The following is a 21,240-nucleotide window of genomic DNA, read 5'->3' as shown; positions in this document are numbered from 1 at the left end:
AAAAGTTGGTTGTGTAGACCGCGCTCGGTCTAGCCTCATTCTTGCGCGTTGGTCTGGTCGCGTTCACACTCGTTGGTCTGTCCAAACATACTACACTCACAGTGTCACTACGCGTGTTTGATTCGGATATCACTGGTTTCAGTCACCCGTGAACAAGATGCGTGTAACTGCGTCGAAACATCGGGAGCTCATAAACAATACAAAAGGTAATCATGGTCTATATCCCGGTCAATATAAGTCTAGTGAAACTAACCGTGAATCATTCAAAACTCTTATCACTTAAAAGTAAATTCTACCAGCCATAATGAGGGAACAACTCATAAGTTTCAATTAATTTGCCACTCTTGTGGATAAAATGTAACTTTCTCAGCAGTTTTTAGGGTTCCGTACCTAAAGGGTAAAAACGGGACCCTATTACTAAGACTCCTCTGTCCGTCTGTCTGTCTGTCACCAGGCTGTATCTCATGAACCGTGATAGTTCGAAACGTCAGGCCATAAATAAACATAAGTTTGTACGCGATTAAGTCCCGTGTTAGTTTTAAAATTATGAGTTGAAATTTTCACAGATGATGCCGCTATAACAACAAATACTAAAAAAAACCGGCAAAGTGCGAGTCGTACTCGCGCACCGAGGGTTCCGTGCTTTTTTAGTATTTGTTGTTATAGCGGCAACAGAAATACATCATCTGTGAAAATTTCAACTGTCTAGCTATCACGATTCATGAGATTACAGCCTGGTGACAGACAGACGGACAGACAGACAGACGGCCAGACGGACAGACGGACAGCGGAGTCTTAGTAATACCTATTACTAAAATAGGGTCCCGTTTTTACCCTTTGGGTACGGAACCCTAAAAGTACGTAACGGAGTCCGACTCGTACTTGTCCGGTTTTGAAGTATCAAAAGCCTTTACAAGCTGCTGGTGGTGTGGTGAAAAATACTTTACTTAGCGACAACGACGACGTCTTTTTGCAAGGTTATTGTGTTAATAACAATACTTACATCCTTCAATCGGTCCCCAGACGCACCGAAAGTCGTTACAAATTAGCCTGACAACCATCTAAGAACAATGTCATATTGAGTTGTTTGCGCTGTAATTTGGGGCCATTTATGAATGGAGCCGAGACGGATCGACGAACGCGTCGCTAGGCAACGCGTCCCCAGTCGGGGAACACGTATCTATCTCCAAAAGGCCGTAAGTCCAGTTCGGTTTGTACGCAACCACTCCTTATTCTTCCGAGTGGTGTCTGTCGCGTCGCCTGACGCCCGGAGGTCGAACGAACGTGAAACATGTTTTTTGTGTTTAACATTGGTATGGATACATGGTTCGGCCTATGATAGTTTAATAGTTTTTTCAACGTACTTTTCTATGTAAATTTACCTACTATAGGGAATATTGCATAGGACTAATAGGACCGTAAGTAAATTATGAATAATAATAAATTATTTCCGATACAACTCAGGGTGGTATTCCACCGGTCCATTTTTTAGGGTTCCGTACCCAAAGGGTAAAAACGGGAACCTATTACTAAGACTCCGTTGTCTGCCCGTCTGTCTGTCTGTCAGTCCGTCTGTCACCAGGCTGTATCTCATGAACCGTAATAGCTAGACAGTTAAAAATTTCCCAGATGATGTATTTTCTGTTGCCGCTATAACAAGAAATACTAAAAACAGAATAAAATAAAAATATTTAAGTGGGGCTCCCATACAACAAACGGCTTTTTTTGCCGTTTTTTGCGTTATGGTACGGAACCCTTCGTGCGCGAGTCCGACTCGCACTTGGCCGGTTTTTTTTCCAATGTGTATTTGCGTCTCGCATTTTGCTTATTAAGAGAGTGAGACGCAATGCACATTGGACCAATAATTTGGACCGGTGGAATACCAAACCTAACACACAATTTGAAAATACATACACACGAAACCAACTTTGTTCTGTATTAAAAAAGTAATGAAACAACATATTTGTATTTTGTATTGATATCAGCGCCACCTATGGGCGAAGTTAATGTTCATCATACATTTGTATACGTATGGCGCACGTGTACTCAAAGCGTCTCAAAGCAAACTGCCTAGATGGCGTAATGCAACGTTTAAGCAAATTCTTTAATTTAATGTTTCTTTTTAATATAGGATCGTAAAACGTTCACAATAAATTGCTTTTATATGATAAATAAATGTTATGTATAAAACAGTAATAATATGATATAATATAAAACATCAAAAATATTCTCCTCACGTACAGTAACGTTCTAATGTCATCACTTCTCGCTAGATGTCACTAGAAGTTAAAAGCACTATTACATGTTTGTCTGAATGTATGGTAAAATAACGTTCTATGTGGTTCTATTTTCTAAATTTCTAATATTTATAACATCATTAAGTGTCCTTTTAGCTAGTATAAATAATAATATGTTATTAAACAATTAAATGGTAGTGATCCCAAAATTTGCCGGCTTGATCATATGACGAGGTGGCCGAGTGGTTAAGGCGTTGGACTGCTAATCCAATGTGCTCTGCACGCGTGGGTTCGAATCCCATCCTCGTCGATATTTTTTGTATTTTCATATTTGGGTTTATTTATCTGTTTAGGTTTTGATATCCTCTCGTGCCTTGAAGGATTCGTGCGGCAAGATGCCTCGAAATGGACGCTCTAAAAATAATGTTTGCTATTGTTATTCCACGTTTAGTTACATTTTGGTTACATGTAAGATGTAATGAATAGAATATATCTGTGACATAGGTAAAAAATAAAGATATAGACGCACGGACAGACTAGGAACCCTTAAAATGCTGTACGGCTTTTCGTGTTTTATTCATATCATGAATAATAGTCGTGAGAAATTTTAAGGGTTTTTGCTGTGAAAATTACAATTAAAGATGATTCTAGCTTCAGTAGTTTTAGCACTGCGTTTGACTAATGATTGCTCAGTTCTTCAGTCAGGAACTCAGGACTAATTAACTGTTTTATGTTTAGATAGATTCCATATTATTCCATGTACCTAAAGAATTTTCTTCCCTGATGGATTAACCTAAACTTCATACTCCCACAACAAATGTGCGACAAATTTATCTAGACCTGATTTCCATTATCTTATCTTAAACTTGATACCCTTTATTTTTACAGTCGACCATACGGTGTTGGTCGCACCTTGCGCTGATAAAGTCATTCTGCCATTGCTTTTAACGTTGATCACATATTGTATTGTTTGTTAATTGATTTTTACTTAATCGTTTTGCACATGGTGATATGACGTGATCTCGAAGAGTTATAGATAATTATTGTGTGAAGTGATAAATCGAGCTTTGGATTACTATAACAAAGAAACAGAGACTTATTAATATAATTCTGGGTTTGTAATATTTACAGTTGTTGTACATAGCTTTGCAGAATATCGTAACAAGACTCATGAGTTTGTTATTTTAGTTGGCCAGGTAGACGAAACAATATCAATCACTTTGTTTAACAAACTTTATTTAATTCAATCAATGGATTCAAATGTAAATAGGACGCGATGAGTATAACGGTTTTGTAGCCTACAAAATTGTTATCATAACTGGAGCAAGCAAATATCATGACTTGGGCAATCGTTTGTAATCTCTATTCGAATATAGATACGCCTTTTTGTTTAGATATTATTATGTACCTACTTATGCCAAAATTGTGTACTGCTTTTGTATAACGAGTAAATAAATAGGTATATTATATCAAAGTATAAAACAATAGGAACACTGACAAATGTGTACCTCAACCACCGAAGGTAGAAATCTAATTTTGTTCCTTAAAACTATAGGTAGGAAATAGCAACTTATTTATTATTACTTAGAATGATTCCCGAGAAGAGAATAAATTATTAGTTTAACTACTTATTGTGATCGTAAAAATATGTAAATCAATCTTACTTATAGCATAATATAAACTCGAATGTCAAAATATAACACTAACGTTAAAACAATTCAATTGTATAAAATTATACAATGTAACATCCGCGACCGCTCCCCGTTACTGATAACACCTGTAATCGCAGATGCCGAATAGAGTTCGTCATCGATTTTATTTATCGAAAACCTTCATGACTACATTTTCATTTCCGCGAATTCCTAACAAAAGAAACTTGTAGTCGTAAATGCATTTGCGGTTATTAAAACGGATTTTGAACAAACGATTCCACTTTGTTTTTCGACAGCTTCAGCTATGCAATTGCTGTATCATGACCGACAAGTTGCGAAATTAGTTATATAAGTATTCGTATTAACTTTCTATACTTAGGAAAAAGGGTAGGTTATTCTTGACAATTCGTTGGTGATTGTAGCGCGATTCATAAAATTGGTAAAATGAGTCAAGGTCAAGAATTGCCCTAAAAGCAAGTCGAAATTACCTCCAATTCAGTTAACGAAGTATTCAAGGTATCAATGTCAACCCACTTTTTTACTGAGGCCTCATTTCTTCTTCTTCTTCCTTGTCGTATCCTCATGGCTGAGGGACGTGACGAATGTGGACACTTCACCAGTGCTCTCCAAGCCGCTCTGTCTTGGGCCCAGTGCATGCTAGCCTGCAATGTGGCGTTTGTCTCTGACGTTATTCTGTCCTCCCAACGCGTGGCTATACGTCTATCCCTACGCTTGCTTGCCATGCGGCCAGTAATTATGAGCTTTTCCAGGCTATCTTACCCTGTCCTGCTCAGATGGCCGAAGAAACCAAGTACACGTTGGGAGCAAATTTCATGTTCCTCTTTAGTCGAAATTTTGTAAAACTTACACCTGTTGATATTTACAGATCAAAATGTGGTGGCTTTTGCTGGCGGCCGTCATCGGCAGCGCCCATGGGCAGCTCACGGCGCAGACTAGCGTGGCTCCAGAACTGAGGGAGTGCTACACCGACCCCACCCTCAACCGGAACAACCTGCCCCCTGCCACGATCAGCGTGCTCGTTGATATCATACAGAAGATAGAAGATCACCCTAATGTTAACATGGACCTCAGGCAGATTGCGACTACATTACTACATACGTGAGTTTTTCATTTCTTTTTTCATTTCATCCACCCGAAGCAAAAAGGAAAATATGTATTTACATATTTGCATAATGCATTTGCAAGCATCAAAAGTAACTACGAGTACTACTATACTTATTACTAGACTAGCCTTAAAAAAAGATTATACATACCTATTTATAGGCAAAACCATTTAAGTTTGGCAGATACATACTTCTGAACGAGAACTACGAATATAGAGACATGCTAGGTATTTATTACATACCTATATTGGTAAGACTACCTATTAGGAGAGGTCATATGTTTTTGGAATTTTGGCGTGTTATTCACACACAAAATCACGGTATTGACAGGTGTAATGTCGATATAATTGGTGACGTCCAGATGACGAACGGCAGCTGCATTACTGATGTTGCGACGCCGTCGTTGTTGTCGCCGCTGTATGAGAGTAATGCAGCTGCAGTTGACAATGTTGACACCCAAACGTCGCCTTTAATTGCAATATTTGCAATCAACCGGTTAAAAATAACAACACTTTTAAATGAAATTGCCCGTAGCTATTAAGTACCTATTATGTTACTGAATGTATTGTATATAGATTAGTAATAATAGTTTTAGTTATACTAGAATAAGTACTAATATTTGCATGTCTTAAATTGACAAAGCATGTGAAACTCTCTTCTGTTGTAAATACCTTTGTAACCATGTTTTAAGCAAATAAATTCCTGATTTCTGATTAATTTACAGGTACAGGCAAGACGGTACAGAATATCACGCGCCGGAATCTAACTTGCTTAATTCCGCCAACATTTTGCCGTGGGCGGCTACATTCCATTCCTTTTATCGTCATAAGTTACTTTTGACGAGGTTAATTCCTAACAATCTCCAAGTATTTGAAAATACTACCCTATCGTCACCACTAAAGGTAATTGATAAATACGATATGTATTGTATATGATTTTTTTGTGATACTTATGACTTGCTTTCTATTCATAACGTTTCACTAAATTAAACGTTTATAACTATTTGTACGTAACATGATCTGTTGACCTCCATCCCTCTACATTAACTTTTCCATTATGTATTTAATTAATGAATTTTCACGATTCGATTGTAAAATGCAATTTTAATTTCAGTGCGCCATTCATTCCATGCTCTCCACAACTGTGGATGCAAGACTTCATGGAAATGGAAATTGCAATGAGTTCTCTCAGTACCGTGCCCTCAGGACAGCACGACAGGTTTCCGAAGACATCGACGCAGACGTCGAAATTATAGACCCTTACTTACTGTACGTGGAGATATTAAACTATTGATGAGTATATTTGCACATTTCATAAGCTAATTAAAAGTGTGTCGCCAAAAGCGACTAAAAATGTGAGTGAAACCGTACTGATCTAAATATTTTAATTATGATACGTTTTTGTTGTTTTTCTAGAAATACTAAGAATAAGATCGGCCAAATGAGACAATACAATCCAAAGAACGATGTTGAGTACAACGATTTTAGCGGCAGCAAATCCGAACGTCAAGTACTCGGAGAAAGCCTGTGTCCCATACTGAGTGGTGTAGTTAAGACTACCTGGGGAGAAGTTTCTGCTGGAAACCTGATAGCAGGAATTGCCGCTGGTTCGGAGTCACAACGTGTTCCGACTCAAGAGTTATCAAAGGGCTCAGTCCTTAACTACCCGAGTGCCCAGCAAACTGTTTCATCGATATACGCGACAACATTATCAGGTATGTACCTAAATGAGCACATCCCAGTTTGCCGCTTATACAGACACAGTTTTTAATTAATTGGACCCAAACCAACCGTCTGTTAAGCCAGTTAGTGGTAGAAATATCATTCTTGTTTCGACCATGGATTAACAAGCGTTAAATGTATGTTAACAGGCGACTTAGCTGAAGCAGTCTTGATCCAAGGAACCGAGAGAGGAAGTGCCTCAATTTCCATTGGAGCAACTGGTTACTGGAACAGTACGCAGGCGCCCAAATACTACATGTTGCGCTCTCGTCAAAACATCGAAATGACGGACCCTGAAATCCGTGGCGACATAGACGGTTTCATCTTGGGCCTTAATTTGAATACGCCCCTCGGAACATTTAGTTCTTTGAAACTGTCACAATTAATCGACATGTACTACTCAAGTGTAAGAATGTGTATAACTGTCTACTCGTACCTAGCATTAAATATGCCTAGTATTACTTGTGTTACTGTTAAGTTTACCCAATATTACGTAATCTTTATGGTGGCGTAAGAGAAACATAGTTTTGCAGAGGTTAAAAAAACGATCGTGCTATCTCTTTATAATGCCTGCCGATTCCACTCATTGAACCTGATTTATGTTTTTTTTTTCATCTAAAACCTATATATTAAAATTTAATATTATCTGTTTACAGAACGGAGTCTTCAACCATGGCTTTAGAGCATGCAACCGTCGATCATTAATGCAGGAGTATATCACAGCAGCAAACTTAGTACCGGAAACATACACGTTCGCAGCGGCTTTAGATACACAAATGCCTTTGAGAGGAACTATTACTGGAGGTTTCGACGATTTGGTCAACAGCGCCGTCACCAACTTCCAGAGTTATGCCTGTTAGTCTCGGAAATCAATAATTGATATCACATAATTTACCATTTAATTAGATTGTTTCTGCATAACGCTCGTTTAGTCATATTTTCACATTATTTAATTTCTGCTGTTTAATAAACTTTACTCTTAAACAAGAGGTTCTCAAAATGTGGTACGTTAACCCCCATGGGATCGCCAGCGCTCATAAAGGGGTCCGCGACAAGTACCAATAACTAGAGTTTCTTAAATACAAATTGGTGCTTTTTTGTCATGTGGGGTCGCAGATATCTGGGTAACTGAGTATAGGGGACGCGGGGTAAAAAGCTTAAGGGGCTACCCGGCCAAAATCGCTGTTTTTACGTGGTTCCTTAACATTGATTCCACTCTACGTTTATTTATACTCGTAGTAGTTATTTTTAAGTGGGATGAAGAGAGTAATAATGCTTATGTAACTTTACAGCTTCTACCATGAATGACCTTAACTGTGCCAGCACCGATACCGTTGCATCAAGCCATAATTATCGTCTAAAGACAAACCTTTACCTGGTACTCGACGCCGCTTGGCAGTATGAGGTCATCTACCCGGCAGTGTCTTACCTCTTGGATTCCATAGAGGTCGGCAAATTTGGCTCCAGTGTGACACTACTGAATGCCTTTGATGGTCAAGTTGTGATCAACACGACTTGGTCTTTGGCAGACTTCCATTCTGAGTACACTCTTGCCAAACACCAATCAAGTCTGTATAACTAATTATTTTGTAACATAGGTAATTGCCAGACGTGATTGTAATTTTGCCATCTTTCTACAGTGTTCACTGGGGTAAACTTGCAGAATACATTTACATATATCCGTACTTTTATGCAAGACAAAATGGAAAATGAAACTCTGCACAATTACGTTGGAGGCAACTCGTCGGTGCTTTTGTTCTTGTTGAACAGCGGAAATCTGCAGAACAATGACTTAGTTTGGGAGCAAGCACGTATTTTGAACGAAACTGTGCCTGGTAAGATTATTAGAAAACCAAACTGTGTTAAGTAACTAGTAAGTAAATATAATAGTATAAAATAATAATAATACTGTGGCCCTATAGTGAAAAGGGGTAGGCACATTTGTATTTGTATTTTGTACCCCTTTTCACTAGAGCCAGTTATACTCATTATCACTTTTAAGTATGTTGTTATCGTGCGGCTAGATTTTCTTCTTCCGCTTAGGTTACACTTGTAAGAAGATCTAGCTAATAATTATAATAATATATACATACCTTTAATAATTATTGGAGGAATTCTTATGATCTTTTATGTTCTTGTAATTTTAATTTTCAGACTTAAGGATTCTATTTGCAACTTCCACGAATCAATTCGATAACCTGTGGAACTTGGTCCGCGATATGCACCAGGATATCCATACAATTTCCCTAACATCCACTGTTAACCACATTGAAGCTTTTGCTCCTACGCTAAATCGTATTCAACAAGGTAAATGTTTTTGCTTGTACTATCGTTTATGGTATTTATAGTGTGGTAATATTATTCAATGTTATTTTTAATTAAATTTAAATGTTAAATATAACCCTGTTCAGTTATAAAAATATATAACTATGTATGTGTATGTATTTGAACACGGGTCCTTTAATCAGTCACCGTGGTAGCCGTTTGGACTGGATTGGACTTAATTGATGTAAAAGATTAATTTTGTTTTAGCATACACTAAGTAGAAGGTAATTAATGATTTTGGTTACCTATAATGTTTCAGTCGGAAGAAGAATAATCAATCCCCTCTGCGGAGCAAGATTCAATAACGACGTGAACTCCGGAAGCAGAAGTTTCGACGATTATGTGGAGCCCGGCTACATCAACTACTACTCCGTCCATCCCAACTATTTCTACACCGACGACGAGAACAGGAGGATTCGCATTGCGAGAACAGGAGCCGGCGTGGGCAGCCTTGTTATTTGCCACTCGCGGTCTGTTACTCAACCAAGGCAAGTGATTCTTTTTTTGTTCGATTGAATTTCCGCGATGGCATTTAATTTTCAAAAGGTAGTATTGTTTGTGACTTTATTGATAAACAAATAACGTTCTAATTATATATAGGAGTATAAAGATTACCTTTTTAACTTTGCTTGATATAATCCTAGCAGGGGAAAGTAAATGTACCCACACTGGCGACATAAGTAATGCATTTGATAATGTTGTTTACATTAAATATTAGCTTTAAACCTTCGTTGTTTTGTATCTTTTTACATGAATTATGCGTAATATACTACCCGGTATTTATATAGGTTTAATCCATAATGTCGCATATTATTTCAGACAAAATGCCACAGCATTAGGTCTAGATGAGAACGCAATCACGTGCCAAACTATCGCCAACACCGGCAACGTGGAGATCAGCATGCGCAATCTTTGCGACGGCTACTTCACCATCAACTCCTGCCCGTTCCTCTACGTCTCCGTGCAGTCCACCACAACCAGCGTTTCTACCTTCACTGCCACTTGCACAGGTAACTTGTAAAATTGGAACAGCATTAGGTCTAGATGAAAACGCAATCACGTGCCAAACCATCGCCAACACCGGCAACGTTGATATCAGCATGCTCAACCTTAGCGACAGCTGGCTAATTCACCGTCAACTCGTGCCCGTTCCTCTGCATCTCCGTGCAGTCCACCACCACCCGCCTGTCTACCCTCAGTGCCACTTGCACTGGTAACTTGGCGGAATTTCAGTTTGATGCATTTAAATATTTCATTACAATTGTAAAACGCCAATTTTTTTTACGAAATAATTATGTATATGAAAAATAGGTATTCTCTTGGATGTTCTAAGTGGAGATATCAATTTCTCATTTGGTAGAGAGGACCTTAATATCGTGTCTTCATTCGTTCAATTTGAATTACAAATTATTTTTTAACTTTTCGTCCGTCCCCCTCCCTCAATCCCTGAGGAAAAGTGTATTGAAATACCTACTACTAGCTATTAACAAATGTTTTTCGGTTCACAGAAGCAGCGTGTAGATTCCCGTACAACGTGAGGTATTCCGTGCAGATCGAAAGCTTTGGCTGTTACAGTAGCTCAACCAGCATCGCCGCAAGCCTCTTAATGGTCATCTCTGCCCTCGCTATCAATTTGTTCCGATCGTCTTAAATTGAACTAACATTATGTATGCGTTATTAGTTCTATTTCATATATTTTGAACTACCGTGTTGTTTAGATACTATAGGTAGATTTAGTGAATTTAAATTATATTGCTGCCATATTCGTTTGCTTTGAGCAACAAGGAATCGCAATTTTCGAACTAGTCATTTGACTACTAATTCCGATCCCACCTAAGAGTTGTATTTATAACAATATTGATAATGTATATTGTGACAATGCCTTTAGTTTTATATTTAACTGCCTTATATAATACGTACGAATTGTAATAAATAATATAATAAGTTGTTTGTTAGAAAAATATATTATTAAGGATCATTTATTTCATCAGGGTAGCAAATCGTGTGAGTAAAATACATACATATGTCAAATACTAAATAACTGATGTAAAATAGGTATTAATTATGTCATTTAAACCTATGTTTTTATACAAAATAAACTATTTTTAGTAAATTTACAGTTTTTATTCTTTGTGGTATTCAAATCGCCTCAATAATTCTGTAAGTGCCTAAATATAGTTGGTCAAACCAAATTGTCAGTAAATAAGAACAAAAAAACTATACCTACTCAGCCTTTTCTTTTGGGTGCTAGTACTAGTGTAAGACAAAGATAGTATGATGCTCTCTGTCTATGTTTGAAATGAGACAATACTTTGATAAACCCATATTGTCCTTTTTTTAATTAATTTATTATATGGGAGGCAAACTAGCAGGCGAATCGCCTGGTGGTAAGCGATTACCGTCGCCCATAAACACACGCAATATCAGAGGGCTTGGCAGTACGCTCTTTCTTTGAAGCTTTGAAGCTCGTATCGGCCCGGAAATACCGCAGGCTACAGTTCATTTCACAGTTTAGCTGTGCGAGGCAGGAAGTTTCTGGAAAAACGCACAGTTGAGGACTGCCAACCATCTACAGTTTGATAAATCGTTTTATTTTGTGTACTCGGTGAAAATCTTTTTGCATAATCTGTGCAACTAATTAGTAGGATCGATTTCAAATATGTGCCTGCAGTAGCCAAATCGCTACAAGTGCATCTGTTCTTCACGCTTTACGTTAATTCATTACAATGTAACATGTGATCTGTGATGGTGGACCTAATCTGTATTATCAACCTCAAGTACTCACCTATAAGATAGATAAGATTGTTTCACTGGAAACCATACAGTGATAACAGTGTCCCTTAGTCACACACAGACAATAAACCCTACCTAATGAATCAGACCTACGAAATGAAATAACTACATCGTTGCTTAAGTTTAGTGTTTTAGTATATAAATTAGACAAAATGAATAAAACAGTGTTAATAACAATACTTTTGTTTGGTTGTGTGGTGAAATCACTCGCTCAGAGTTCAGGCAAAACGCTGTCGCCCTTTTTGAGGGATTGTTATAGTGAACCTAATTTATTGGATAGAAATAACTTACCGCCAATGACATTACCAGTGTTGCTAGACATAATAAGGAAAGTCGAAGATCATCCTAATGCCGTTGGAGATATACGGCAAATATCCACTGCCATTGTGCATATGTTAGTGTTTCTACTTAAAACTGTGTTGTGTTTGGTCTATACCAGAGATTTATTATGCACATAAAATAAAATATTCTTCGTTTAAATTTAGCATGTAATTATTTTCGTCGATCGTCGTAAGTATGTATTTACATGTGATCGACAAGAAGGGTGGCTCAATGTTTTGTGAATAAAGTGATCAGTATTTACTTATGATGCATTGAGCAAGTACAATACTTAACTCCGTTTCACTCCAGTCGCCTTTTGTTTACAAGATTGAAACTATTAAAAGTATTTATATAATTATGAAAATAGCGGCTAGTATTTTTTTTATTAAATCGTATTTATTTATTTATTCATTCTTTCAGGTTTAGACAAGATGGAATAATATATGATCCAACAGCGATATTGCAGCAGTTCGTAGTACCGTACAGTGCTACTGGATTTCCAATATATAAAAACATGCTACTGTTAAATAAGCTTTTGCCAGGGAACCAATTTAATTTGCCTACAGACATTCTAACACCTGAAGAAAAGGTAACATTAATAAAAAGGTATTTGTTTGACAAAATGCAGATGCAAAATGCAGAAAATTCTGGTAGCAGTTTCTGGCAAGGCTTGGCAAATTAATTTCAATTGTAATTCTTAATTAGTATAGGTATTAATAAAAACGTTTACCTAACTAACGTTTACAGACTTCTTTAAATCAACATGTATATGCTCCAATGGGCTTGGCCGGTCGAAGTGCTTAGCAGATGGCGCCAGCATAGCTTGTCCTGTCAATCCCTAGAATGAGGGCTAACGCGTATGAATTCGCCGCTAGGGGCGCTAGTGTAGATGGTGGTCTTCGCAAAGTTCGAAATGTCACTTGTCACTTCAATGACTGACAGCTGTTCTTTAGTCTTTTGGAGCACCATCAACAGAGGCGCCAACTGGTAAGCAAAAAAACGATAGCCCTCATTGTGCCAAATTTTTGTTTTTTTAATGCCCCCGATGCCAGCCCTTTAAGCCAAATCTCATAGAATAAGGGGCAAGCTATGATGGCGCCATCTCTGTAAACCTTTAACAGTTGCCAACCCCATTACTACCATTTTATAATGAGTACCTATTTCTAATGATCACTACATCTTTTATATCACTAAGCCGGAATTCCGTTACTAAATTAGTGACATGGCACTTAATATTTGATTGAAAAGCTTAAGTGCCATCTAAAGGTTAAATAGTACCTAAGTTTGTTGTTAGTATTTACTTACGTATTTATTTTATAATTCAAATTAGAAAAGTGTCATAATTTTTTTACTGTATTTACAGTGTGCACTTCATTTCATGGTGTCATCAAGCATATTACTGAACGCCAGAGGCGACGAAGAATGGACATGCAAGAGCATATCGCTGCCCGGAAACCGCAGCGAGCGCCTGGCGGCCTACCGAGAAGCTGACGATATCGAGATGATTGATGTGAAGTGAGTGAGTATAACTCTATCGGATCACTGAACTCCAAACACAAGTGATAGGTACCTACATGGATGTCGCGAGGCTGTTTTGAGGATAGTTACAGAACTTCTTAAATAAAACTGAATTTCTGAAATAGGCCTGTAAGCGGTGCTATAAAATCTAATAAATCGTACCTTCCAAATACCGCTTCTAGATTCAAGTATATTTCTTAGGATGTATTTGACTCCAGAGGAATGACGCTATAAACAGAAACGTTACTTGTCAATCATTACAATTTTTTTTTTCATAGTGACAAGTACATATGCATTTATGCGTACAGTGCAATCTTATAAGGAGTATTTTCTTATCAAATACCTAATACTAAATTGTTCTGTGGATAACATTTTTAATAGGCTTATACATAAACGGTATCACAATATAACTGCTTGTCAATACTTAAAAACCTTTTCAGCGGCATCAAGGATCACTTCGGCCGTCAAATTTTAGGAACAACCAATTGTCCAATAGAGACTGGCGTAGTGTCTACCTCGTGGGGCGATGTAGCCATGGGCCCGGTAATAGCAGGCATTTCTGCAGGGCTGGAGGAACAAAACGTGCTGGTGTCCGACCTGGTTACCCTGAAGTCGGGGTTCACTGACAGCTCGATTGTCGTTAACAATAGATATGCGGCTACAGTCGCAGGTAAGTTTTGAAGTAATTGAGTAGAGTTTAACTAACTTGATATTATACATATACCATCAAGTCAGTTCAGCTCTACTTTTATTACTCAAGAGAAACTCAGAAACTCCAATAGTGTTCTATTAACTCAAAGAGATGCCATATACGTAAGGATAAAGTGCCAAGGCTTGAATTGCCAGAGACCATCACAAAATACAATAACGAAATACCTATTATTATTATTTATTTATTTTCAAAAACATGTCCGGCTTACAGCGGAGGCCAAACGCCAGGACATGGAAAGAACATTTCATACTCAAAACAAGTAAAACACAACAAAACAAACAATTCATCATGGGAATAATACAATAATTTGATTAAGTTAAACTACTAGAAAAAAAAACTTAATATGCTGGCAAAGGCGGAGACGGATGCGGATTGTCATTTCCTTACTTTCTTATGATAAACATTAATTGTTCAGACATTTTATAGAGTTCAAATAATTCGGACAATTAAAAATAAGCTGAATAAAAATATTATTTTTCTAAAGGAGATATTGCTGAGACTGCAATCAGACAAGGAATGACGCGGAATTCTATAACAGTTGGAGGTACTGGCGGATGGAACAGTTCTTACGCCAACCGGCATTACTTCCATACCCGCACGACAGACCTGGAACTTACTGACGCTGAGATCCGAGGTGGTTTGGATGGACTCATCCTCAGCGAACTGGGACTATCTAATGTGAACGCGTTTCCGGAGTTGAGGCTCTCTCAGCTAATAGACATGTATTATACTTCGGTAACGTATATATTGGCTGAGCTACTTCTTACATTCTCTAGTCCTTCCTTTACAGTTATACCAACTGAACACTCGACCGAATGCCTTCACTCGTCACTCTTAGTTATGACAATATTATCAAGGCTTAGTGAATTTTGAAAATACTTAACCTATCTCCTTTTCTACCTACCTACATAAGTAATCTGTAAAATTCGTATATTTTTAGAATGGAATTATGCACGAGCCTCGGTTCCGGGCATGCAATCGCATAGTGCTCATACCAGACATCGCTCCTTCCACGACCTTGATTGAGCGGAGCCTAGGTCCAGCAATAGCTTTATACCACGCGTCCTCACTCTCGGGGACCACTAACATAAGGGGCATAAGGCAGTTCGTCAACAATACTGTGACTGCTTTCCATTCGTACATACGTAAGCATGCTCATATTTAAGCCATCGTTCTAATTTAAAAGCAAATTTTACAATCTATTTACGTATTTTCCAGCTCTCAACATGAACAGTGATCCTCTCTGCCCAATATCTGTCAGTCAAATGATAAGACCAAAAGTAAATTTAATTTTAATAACTTCAGAAATAAACCGCAATTTGATATCTTATATAGTTGACAACATTGAAGTTGGCAAACACGGATCTAGTATTTCTCTTCTTCACCCAGAAACTGGTGAAGTGATTATTGATAAAACGTTTTCGGCAGCAAAATTCTACACTGATTTTGCTCTAAGATACAGAGCGCAGATAGGTAAGTGAAATGCACTTTGGGATTTATATACTTCTACCTGAAATAACGTTTGCTTGTTCACGAGAGCATCCACAATTTAATCAATATGTTAATGTATCAGGTACCCTCGATGTAGTAAAATCGTTAAACTCGATACGAGAATTGATGACAACACAAGCAGCAACAGAAATGTCTCTGCAATACTCTGGAGGAAACTCGACAGTAGCTCTCTTTCTCTCTGATACCATACCACTCACGGGTAACGACTGGAATCAAGCCATGAACCATGTTATTTGGCTAAGGCGCTTTGCTCCAGGTAAGTAATAATAATCTGGAAACCCCAATTTGTTAATATAAATCCATTTGAACGAGATATTTACTTGCTGCGCTAAAACATTTAAACATCTCGTCATCGGTCGCGGAGTGGTTCTCTTCCTAACTCCAGGATCGCCGGCAGGCGGTTCGGGCTGGTCAGTTATTTTCTGACTGCTAGAGCTCACTTCAGGCGTTCCACAGGGTGGTATACTTTCTCCTCTTCTCTTCTCTATATTTATAAATCTGATTACTAATACCCTTAGCTGCTTTCACCATTTGTACGCCGATGACTTGCAACTTTATACGCAAGCAAATACCAAAGACATTGAGTGTGCAGTCGCTAAAATTAACGACGATCTTAACCGCATCGCTGTTTGGTCAACTCATTCACCTGCCAAGCAGTTCGGCTGTGGAATGCTCTCCCTCTGTCTATCAGACAAGCTCAGAGCAAGCTTACATTCAAAAGCAAGTTGCGTAAGCATTTATTTTAGAACATTCGCGATTAAATGTCTACGTGATGTCTCACACTAGGTACATTATTATTAAATATATGTATGTTTATATATATATATATATATATATATATATATATATACATATATATATATTAAATTTGTATACCTATGTAGGCATATTATTATTTTCTTTATGGATATTTGTGTAAATATATTATCATAGTAGTCTGACTTGGATCTTTTTCATATTTACTCTTTACAATCCTGCACCAAACTAACTGTCTCTGTTTAGCCCAATGGTTGACTGGTAAGAGAATGCCTCAAGGCGTCAAGTCCGCCATTTGTACTCTTTTTGTGTAATTTGTGCAATAAAGTTTAAATAAAATAAATAAATAAAAGCAAGTATTAAAATTTGAAATCAAAAGATTAGGTGATCAATTATATTATACCTACAATAGTTATTTTTAATACAGTTGCTCAAAAAGTGCTACTTTTCGTGGCTGTTTAGCGTGCGGAAAGTTGGTTTTCGCGAACTAGTGCTTTTTACTTTTCCAATTTTTTTAAATTTTTACTTGTTCCAATTCATGACTACTTATTGATGAGTGTTAATATTAGTTTCCTTTAAACGTCGTAATCAACATAAAAACCTACTGTTAATGTAAGAATACGAAAAATATGCATATTTCATATTTTATTACTTACCTCTTCATCATTATAAGTATTATAACACGTTTATTTTTTAATGTTGAAAAACCGTTCTTAATAAGTTGTCTGAATGGAACGGAACGCCTGTCAAAGAAGAAGCGTATTTTCTTACTGCAAGAATGCTTTAAGTTTCCAAAGGCAACATTCGATATTGGTTTTATAAATATACGATACACAAATAATCGTAAATAATGATATTTAGGTAATAATAGTACAATGTTTTAATATTTACAATTGTTTCTGTCTTATAGAACATGCATTTGAAAAAAAAACTTTCATTGAAGTGGGTTCAATAAAAAAATATTCTAGTCGAATAAAAGCTAGAAAAACACCTCTTCATAATGTCAATGATGTCAGTGTCACAGAATTAATAATATAAAAGTTTCGAATTCCATTCCTTACTTGTAGCTTTTCTTATTTTTTCGCAACTGTATTAAAAAACGTCGTTCGATGTCATTCTTCACTCGTACCCGTGAAGTAATGACATACTTTCCGCACTAGCATCGAAATGTACTATTGTACTATCGAAAAGTTTTGTGTTACACACGGGTGCAAATGTATTTTACTTCTCGTACTATTAGCTACGCTCAGGATTCTATTTTAGAACCACTCGCTTCGCTCGTGGTTACACAACTATAGAATCCTTTCGCTTGCTCGTGTTTCAATTCCACACTCGCGGGTAAAATACAACTTTGCACCCTTGTATAATACAAAACTTTTCACCTCACTATAGCGAGAAAAGTGCAACATCCACAGGCGTTAGATCATCTTCATCACTGAAATCACTAATTTTTTTACGATATTATAACAAAAAACTGGAAATTCTGTATTTTTACGTGAGAAGTTTTTAAGTAAAAATTTTGTTGACAATGTTGACATTTCTGACGTATGAAATGTCAATGATGCGTTTTGAAATTGCAACGACTCAACTTGTGCGTTCAGAATTATATTTAACATTATTAAAAAACAAACGTTTCTTATGGAACTTTAAGGTTTATGACATAAAATCATTAAATAAAGCTAAATTTGGTATTTTTATTAAATTCTCAAACCATTTGTTTAATGATAATTAATATCAAATGAATCATTATTATGAGCGTTTTACGTTTTGTTATCTGTCAAGCTACTTAAACATGCTCCATCCAAGGTCAAATTACTTTCCCCACTAGTGGATAAAATGCGTTTTTCCCCGCTTGTTTTAAAGGATAAAAGACAACTTTCCGAGCTAGTGAGGGGAAAATAAAATTCTTTTGCTGTACTTAAAGCGGATGAAAGCGGAGGACCCGCGCGAAATCACCTTTTCATACAAACGTAGTTCTCATATTCCTCCCTGGATTTTAACATTACATATTGAAAATATTTTGACACAATTTGTTGTACATCAACCACAGCTATGCCCCTACGTTTGTCTTTTAGGGTTCCGTACCCAAAGGGTAAAAACGGGACCCTATTACTAACACTCCGCTGTCCGTCTGTCCGTATGTCGGTCACCAGGCTGTATCTCATGAACCGTGATAGCTAGGCAGTTAAAATTTTCACAAATGATGTATTTCTGTTGGCGCTATAACAACAAATACTAAAAAGTACGGAACCCTCGGTGGGCGAGACTAGGACTTGGCCGGTTTTTTTTTTCGAATTTTTAATTACTATAAGAGTTAGGAGCATTTTAAAATTTGTATGAAATCTGTTTTTCGCACCTAATTTTTACAATAATCAAGAAATCGAAAAATGACAAACGTAGGGGCATATATAGCTATGGTTAATATACATCAAATTATGTAAACATGTTTTCCATAATGTCAATATTCAGAGAGGAAAACGGGGACTACGTTTGAATGGAGAAGCGGCCGTCCCCTTTCCTCTTTTAAGAGTAAACTAGTGTGGTGTGCGTGTTGATTATAATTGTACTATATCCTGTGGCGACAGCGGCAGGATATTAGTAATCAGGCTTACTTGTACTTTGTAATAATACAACATCTCTAATGTGTTTTATAAATAGTTAATTGACAATTAGGTATTAGCTCACCGTTTTAGTTTGTTACTTGCAGACTTACGTTTGGTCTTCGCATCATCTGCATCAGGAAGTGAGACCGTTGCTTCATTACTTCATTCAAGAAGTGATTTTATACCGGTGACATTGCCCTCGGCCAGAGAATCACCAGAAATTTTATCTAGTTTGCTTGAAAACATTAGAACGAGTATGTATTTTTTTGGAGCGGCTTTTAATGCTGCTTTATATTTTTATGAAATTACCTCAGTATTCTATTATGTTACCTATTTGGTTATTGACCGACTTAAACAATTTTTGATTTTAAATCTTGAAACCCAATGACATATTATCGCATATGCGCTCACAAGAGACGGAGACGGACACTGTTATTATCACGCTGTCACGGAAACAAATACGACCATCAATCCGTACAGATAGTCGTAGCATTATAAATCACAATCTGTTGTCGGTTAAATAAGCAGCAGTGTCTCTAACAAAAAAATTAACACTTAGGTCAAAGGAGAATTGTGAACCCTCTATGCAGTAATGACTGGAATGACCGTAACTCTGGAACCATCGGCTTTGAAGACTACGTGGACGCCAACGGCATTAATTTGTACAGAATAATACCAAATTACTTTTTTGTAAACAACCCTTTGAGATTGTTGAGGATTCAAACCCAAGATTCAACTAGCCTATCGGTATGTTACTCTAGAACGGACTCTTTTCCAAGGTACGTGTGTAGAAGACACTTACAAGATACTATATACCTTAGGATGTGCCAATTCCGGAATTGTTTTCTCTATATTTCTCCGTTTGTGTAGTAAAAACATTCACGACTTCACGAGTAAGAACATTCAAAGGAACGGTTTCTAAAGTTCCCAAATTATATATAAGTTACGTCTTCCCTTGATTACGAAGACAGATTTTTTTTTACCAGCGTATCTTTACTGCCTACTTACTGACTATAAAAGTACCTACTGAGATAACGATTGTATTTATTATAATTATTTTTTTATATAGGCGTAACCAGACCACTGGTTCCGTGCCTGGGGATGTGACATGTCAATCGGCCACTAGTGCCAGCGCAGTGGAAATAAGCCTAGCAGAAGCATGCTACCAAGCGACCTCAGTGGAAAGTTGTCCACCGTTCTATTTAACAGTTGCGTCTGCGACAGTACCTCTGACACCTCAGTGTAAAGGTAAATGATGTTCTGTCCATCTGTACATTCTGTACATGAAGCCTGAGATACATGCCAGTCTGCCACCTTCGCTAGCGCATAGCCTAGCGTCGTGGTAGTTGAAAGCTGTCCATAGGTACTTAATAGTGCTTACCTTCTTACATAAATTTCATCATTTACCTGTCTTCATCTCTGATTTGACAGTATTTGGCACTTTTCCCCTTTGTTCCTGGCCAATTGTTCACTGAACGTTCTTTTTAATGATTGCTGTAAACATTTGCTTTGCACCATTTCGCCACGTCACCTTTTAATTGTCCCTCTGACCTAAATTTTTTGGTTTCCGGTCTTGAATTATTTTTTAGGACCGCCAAGCTTAGCCTGTGAATTTCTTCTGCTTAATTTTGTAAAAAGTATACATATTTTAATTTGTTTTAGGTTCAGGATGTCGCTACCCAAATGACATCAAGTATTTGGTCGCTGCCCATGAACTTGGATGCTACAGTAGTGCTTTCGCAAATAAAATTAATTTAGGTATATTTGCATTAATCTACGTGCTAGTACATACACTAATATAAAAAAAATACTATATATTATCTCACAGTAGGTAGGTATATATAGGCACCAGGAGCGATACCAGACAACCAAAATTCAATACAGAGAAGTCGTGAAATGTATTAGGCCCCATACATTCCAAGACTCTTCTCTTTCCGATACTTATTGCTGAATTCACCGAGTCTAG

General features: G+C 37.2%; 2 protein-coding genes and 1 non-coding gene across 3 annotated transcripts; all 3 read left to right on the top strand.

Annotated features, from left to right (window-relative positions):
* The first annotated feature begins 2,465 nt into the window (after positions 1-2,465).
* Trnas-gcu (transfer RNA serine (anticodon GCU)) lies at positions 2,466-2,547 on the top strand. Its single transcript has one exon. It is a non-coding gene; the product is annotated as a tRNA-Ser (tRNA).
* A 678-nt stretch (positions 2,548-3,225) lies between these two features.
* On the top strand, positions 3,226-11,075 carry LOC134755898 (uncharacterized). Its single transcript, XM_063692556.1, has 13 exons — positions 3,226-3,351; positions 4,776-5,008; positions 5,738-5,915; positions 6,127-6,281; positions 6,429-6,727; positions 6,884-7,140; positions 7,391-7,589; positions 8,027-8,302; positions 8,375-8,569; positions 8,889-9,041; positions 9,319-9,547; positions 9,879-10,069; positions 10,568-11,075. The coding sequence occupies exons 2-13, from the start codon at positions 4,782-4,784 to the stop codon at positions 10,708-10,710; spliced, it is 2,502 nt and encodes an 833-aa protein (XP_063548626.1). The 5' UTR covers positions 3,226-3,351; positions 4,776-4,781; the 3' UTR covers positions 10,711-11,075.
* Positions 11,076-11,946: 871 nt separating this feature from the next.
* On the top strand, positions 11,947-21,082 carry LOC134755882 (uncharacterized). Its single transcript, XM_063692519.1, has 12 exons — positions 11,947-12,246; positions 12,594-12,762; positions 13,537-13,688; positions 14,132-14,361; positions 14,888-15,138; positions 15,344-15,548; positions 15,622-15,876; positions 15,977-16,171; positions 19,379-19,528; positions 19,834-20,053; positions 20,344-20,522; positions 20,937-21,082. The coding sequence occupies exons 1-12, from the start codon at positions 12,005-12,007 to the stop codon at positions 21,074-21,076; spliced, it is 2,388 nt and encodes a 795-aa protein (XP_063548589.1). The 5' UTR covers positions 11,947-12,004; the 3' UTR covers positions 21,077-21,082.
* The last annotated feature ends 158 nt before the right edge of the window (positions 21,083-21,240 follow it).

Source organism: Cydia strobilella, chromosome 3 (assembly GCF_947568885.1).
Source record: "Cydia strobilella chromosome 3, ilCydStro3.1, whole genome shotgun sequence".
Classification (NCBI taxonomy): Eukaryota; Metazoa; Arthropoda; class Insecta; order Lepidoptera; family Tortricidae; genus Cydia; species Cydia strobilella.
This window is presented reverse-complemented; position numbering and strand designations above follow the sequence as displayed.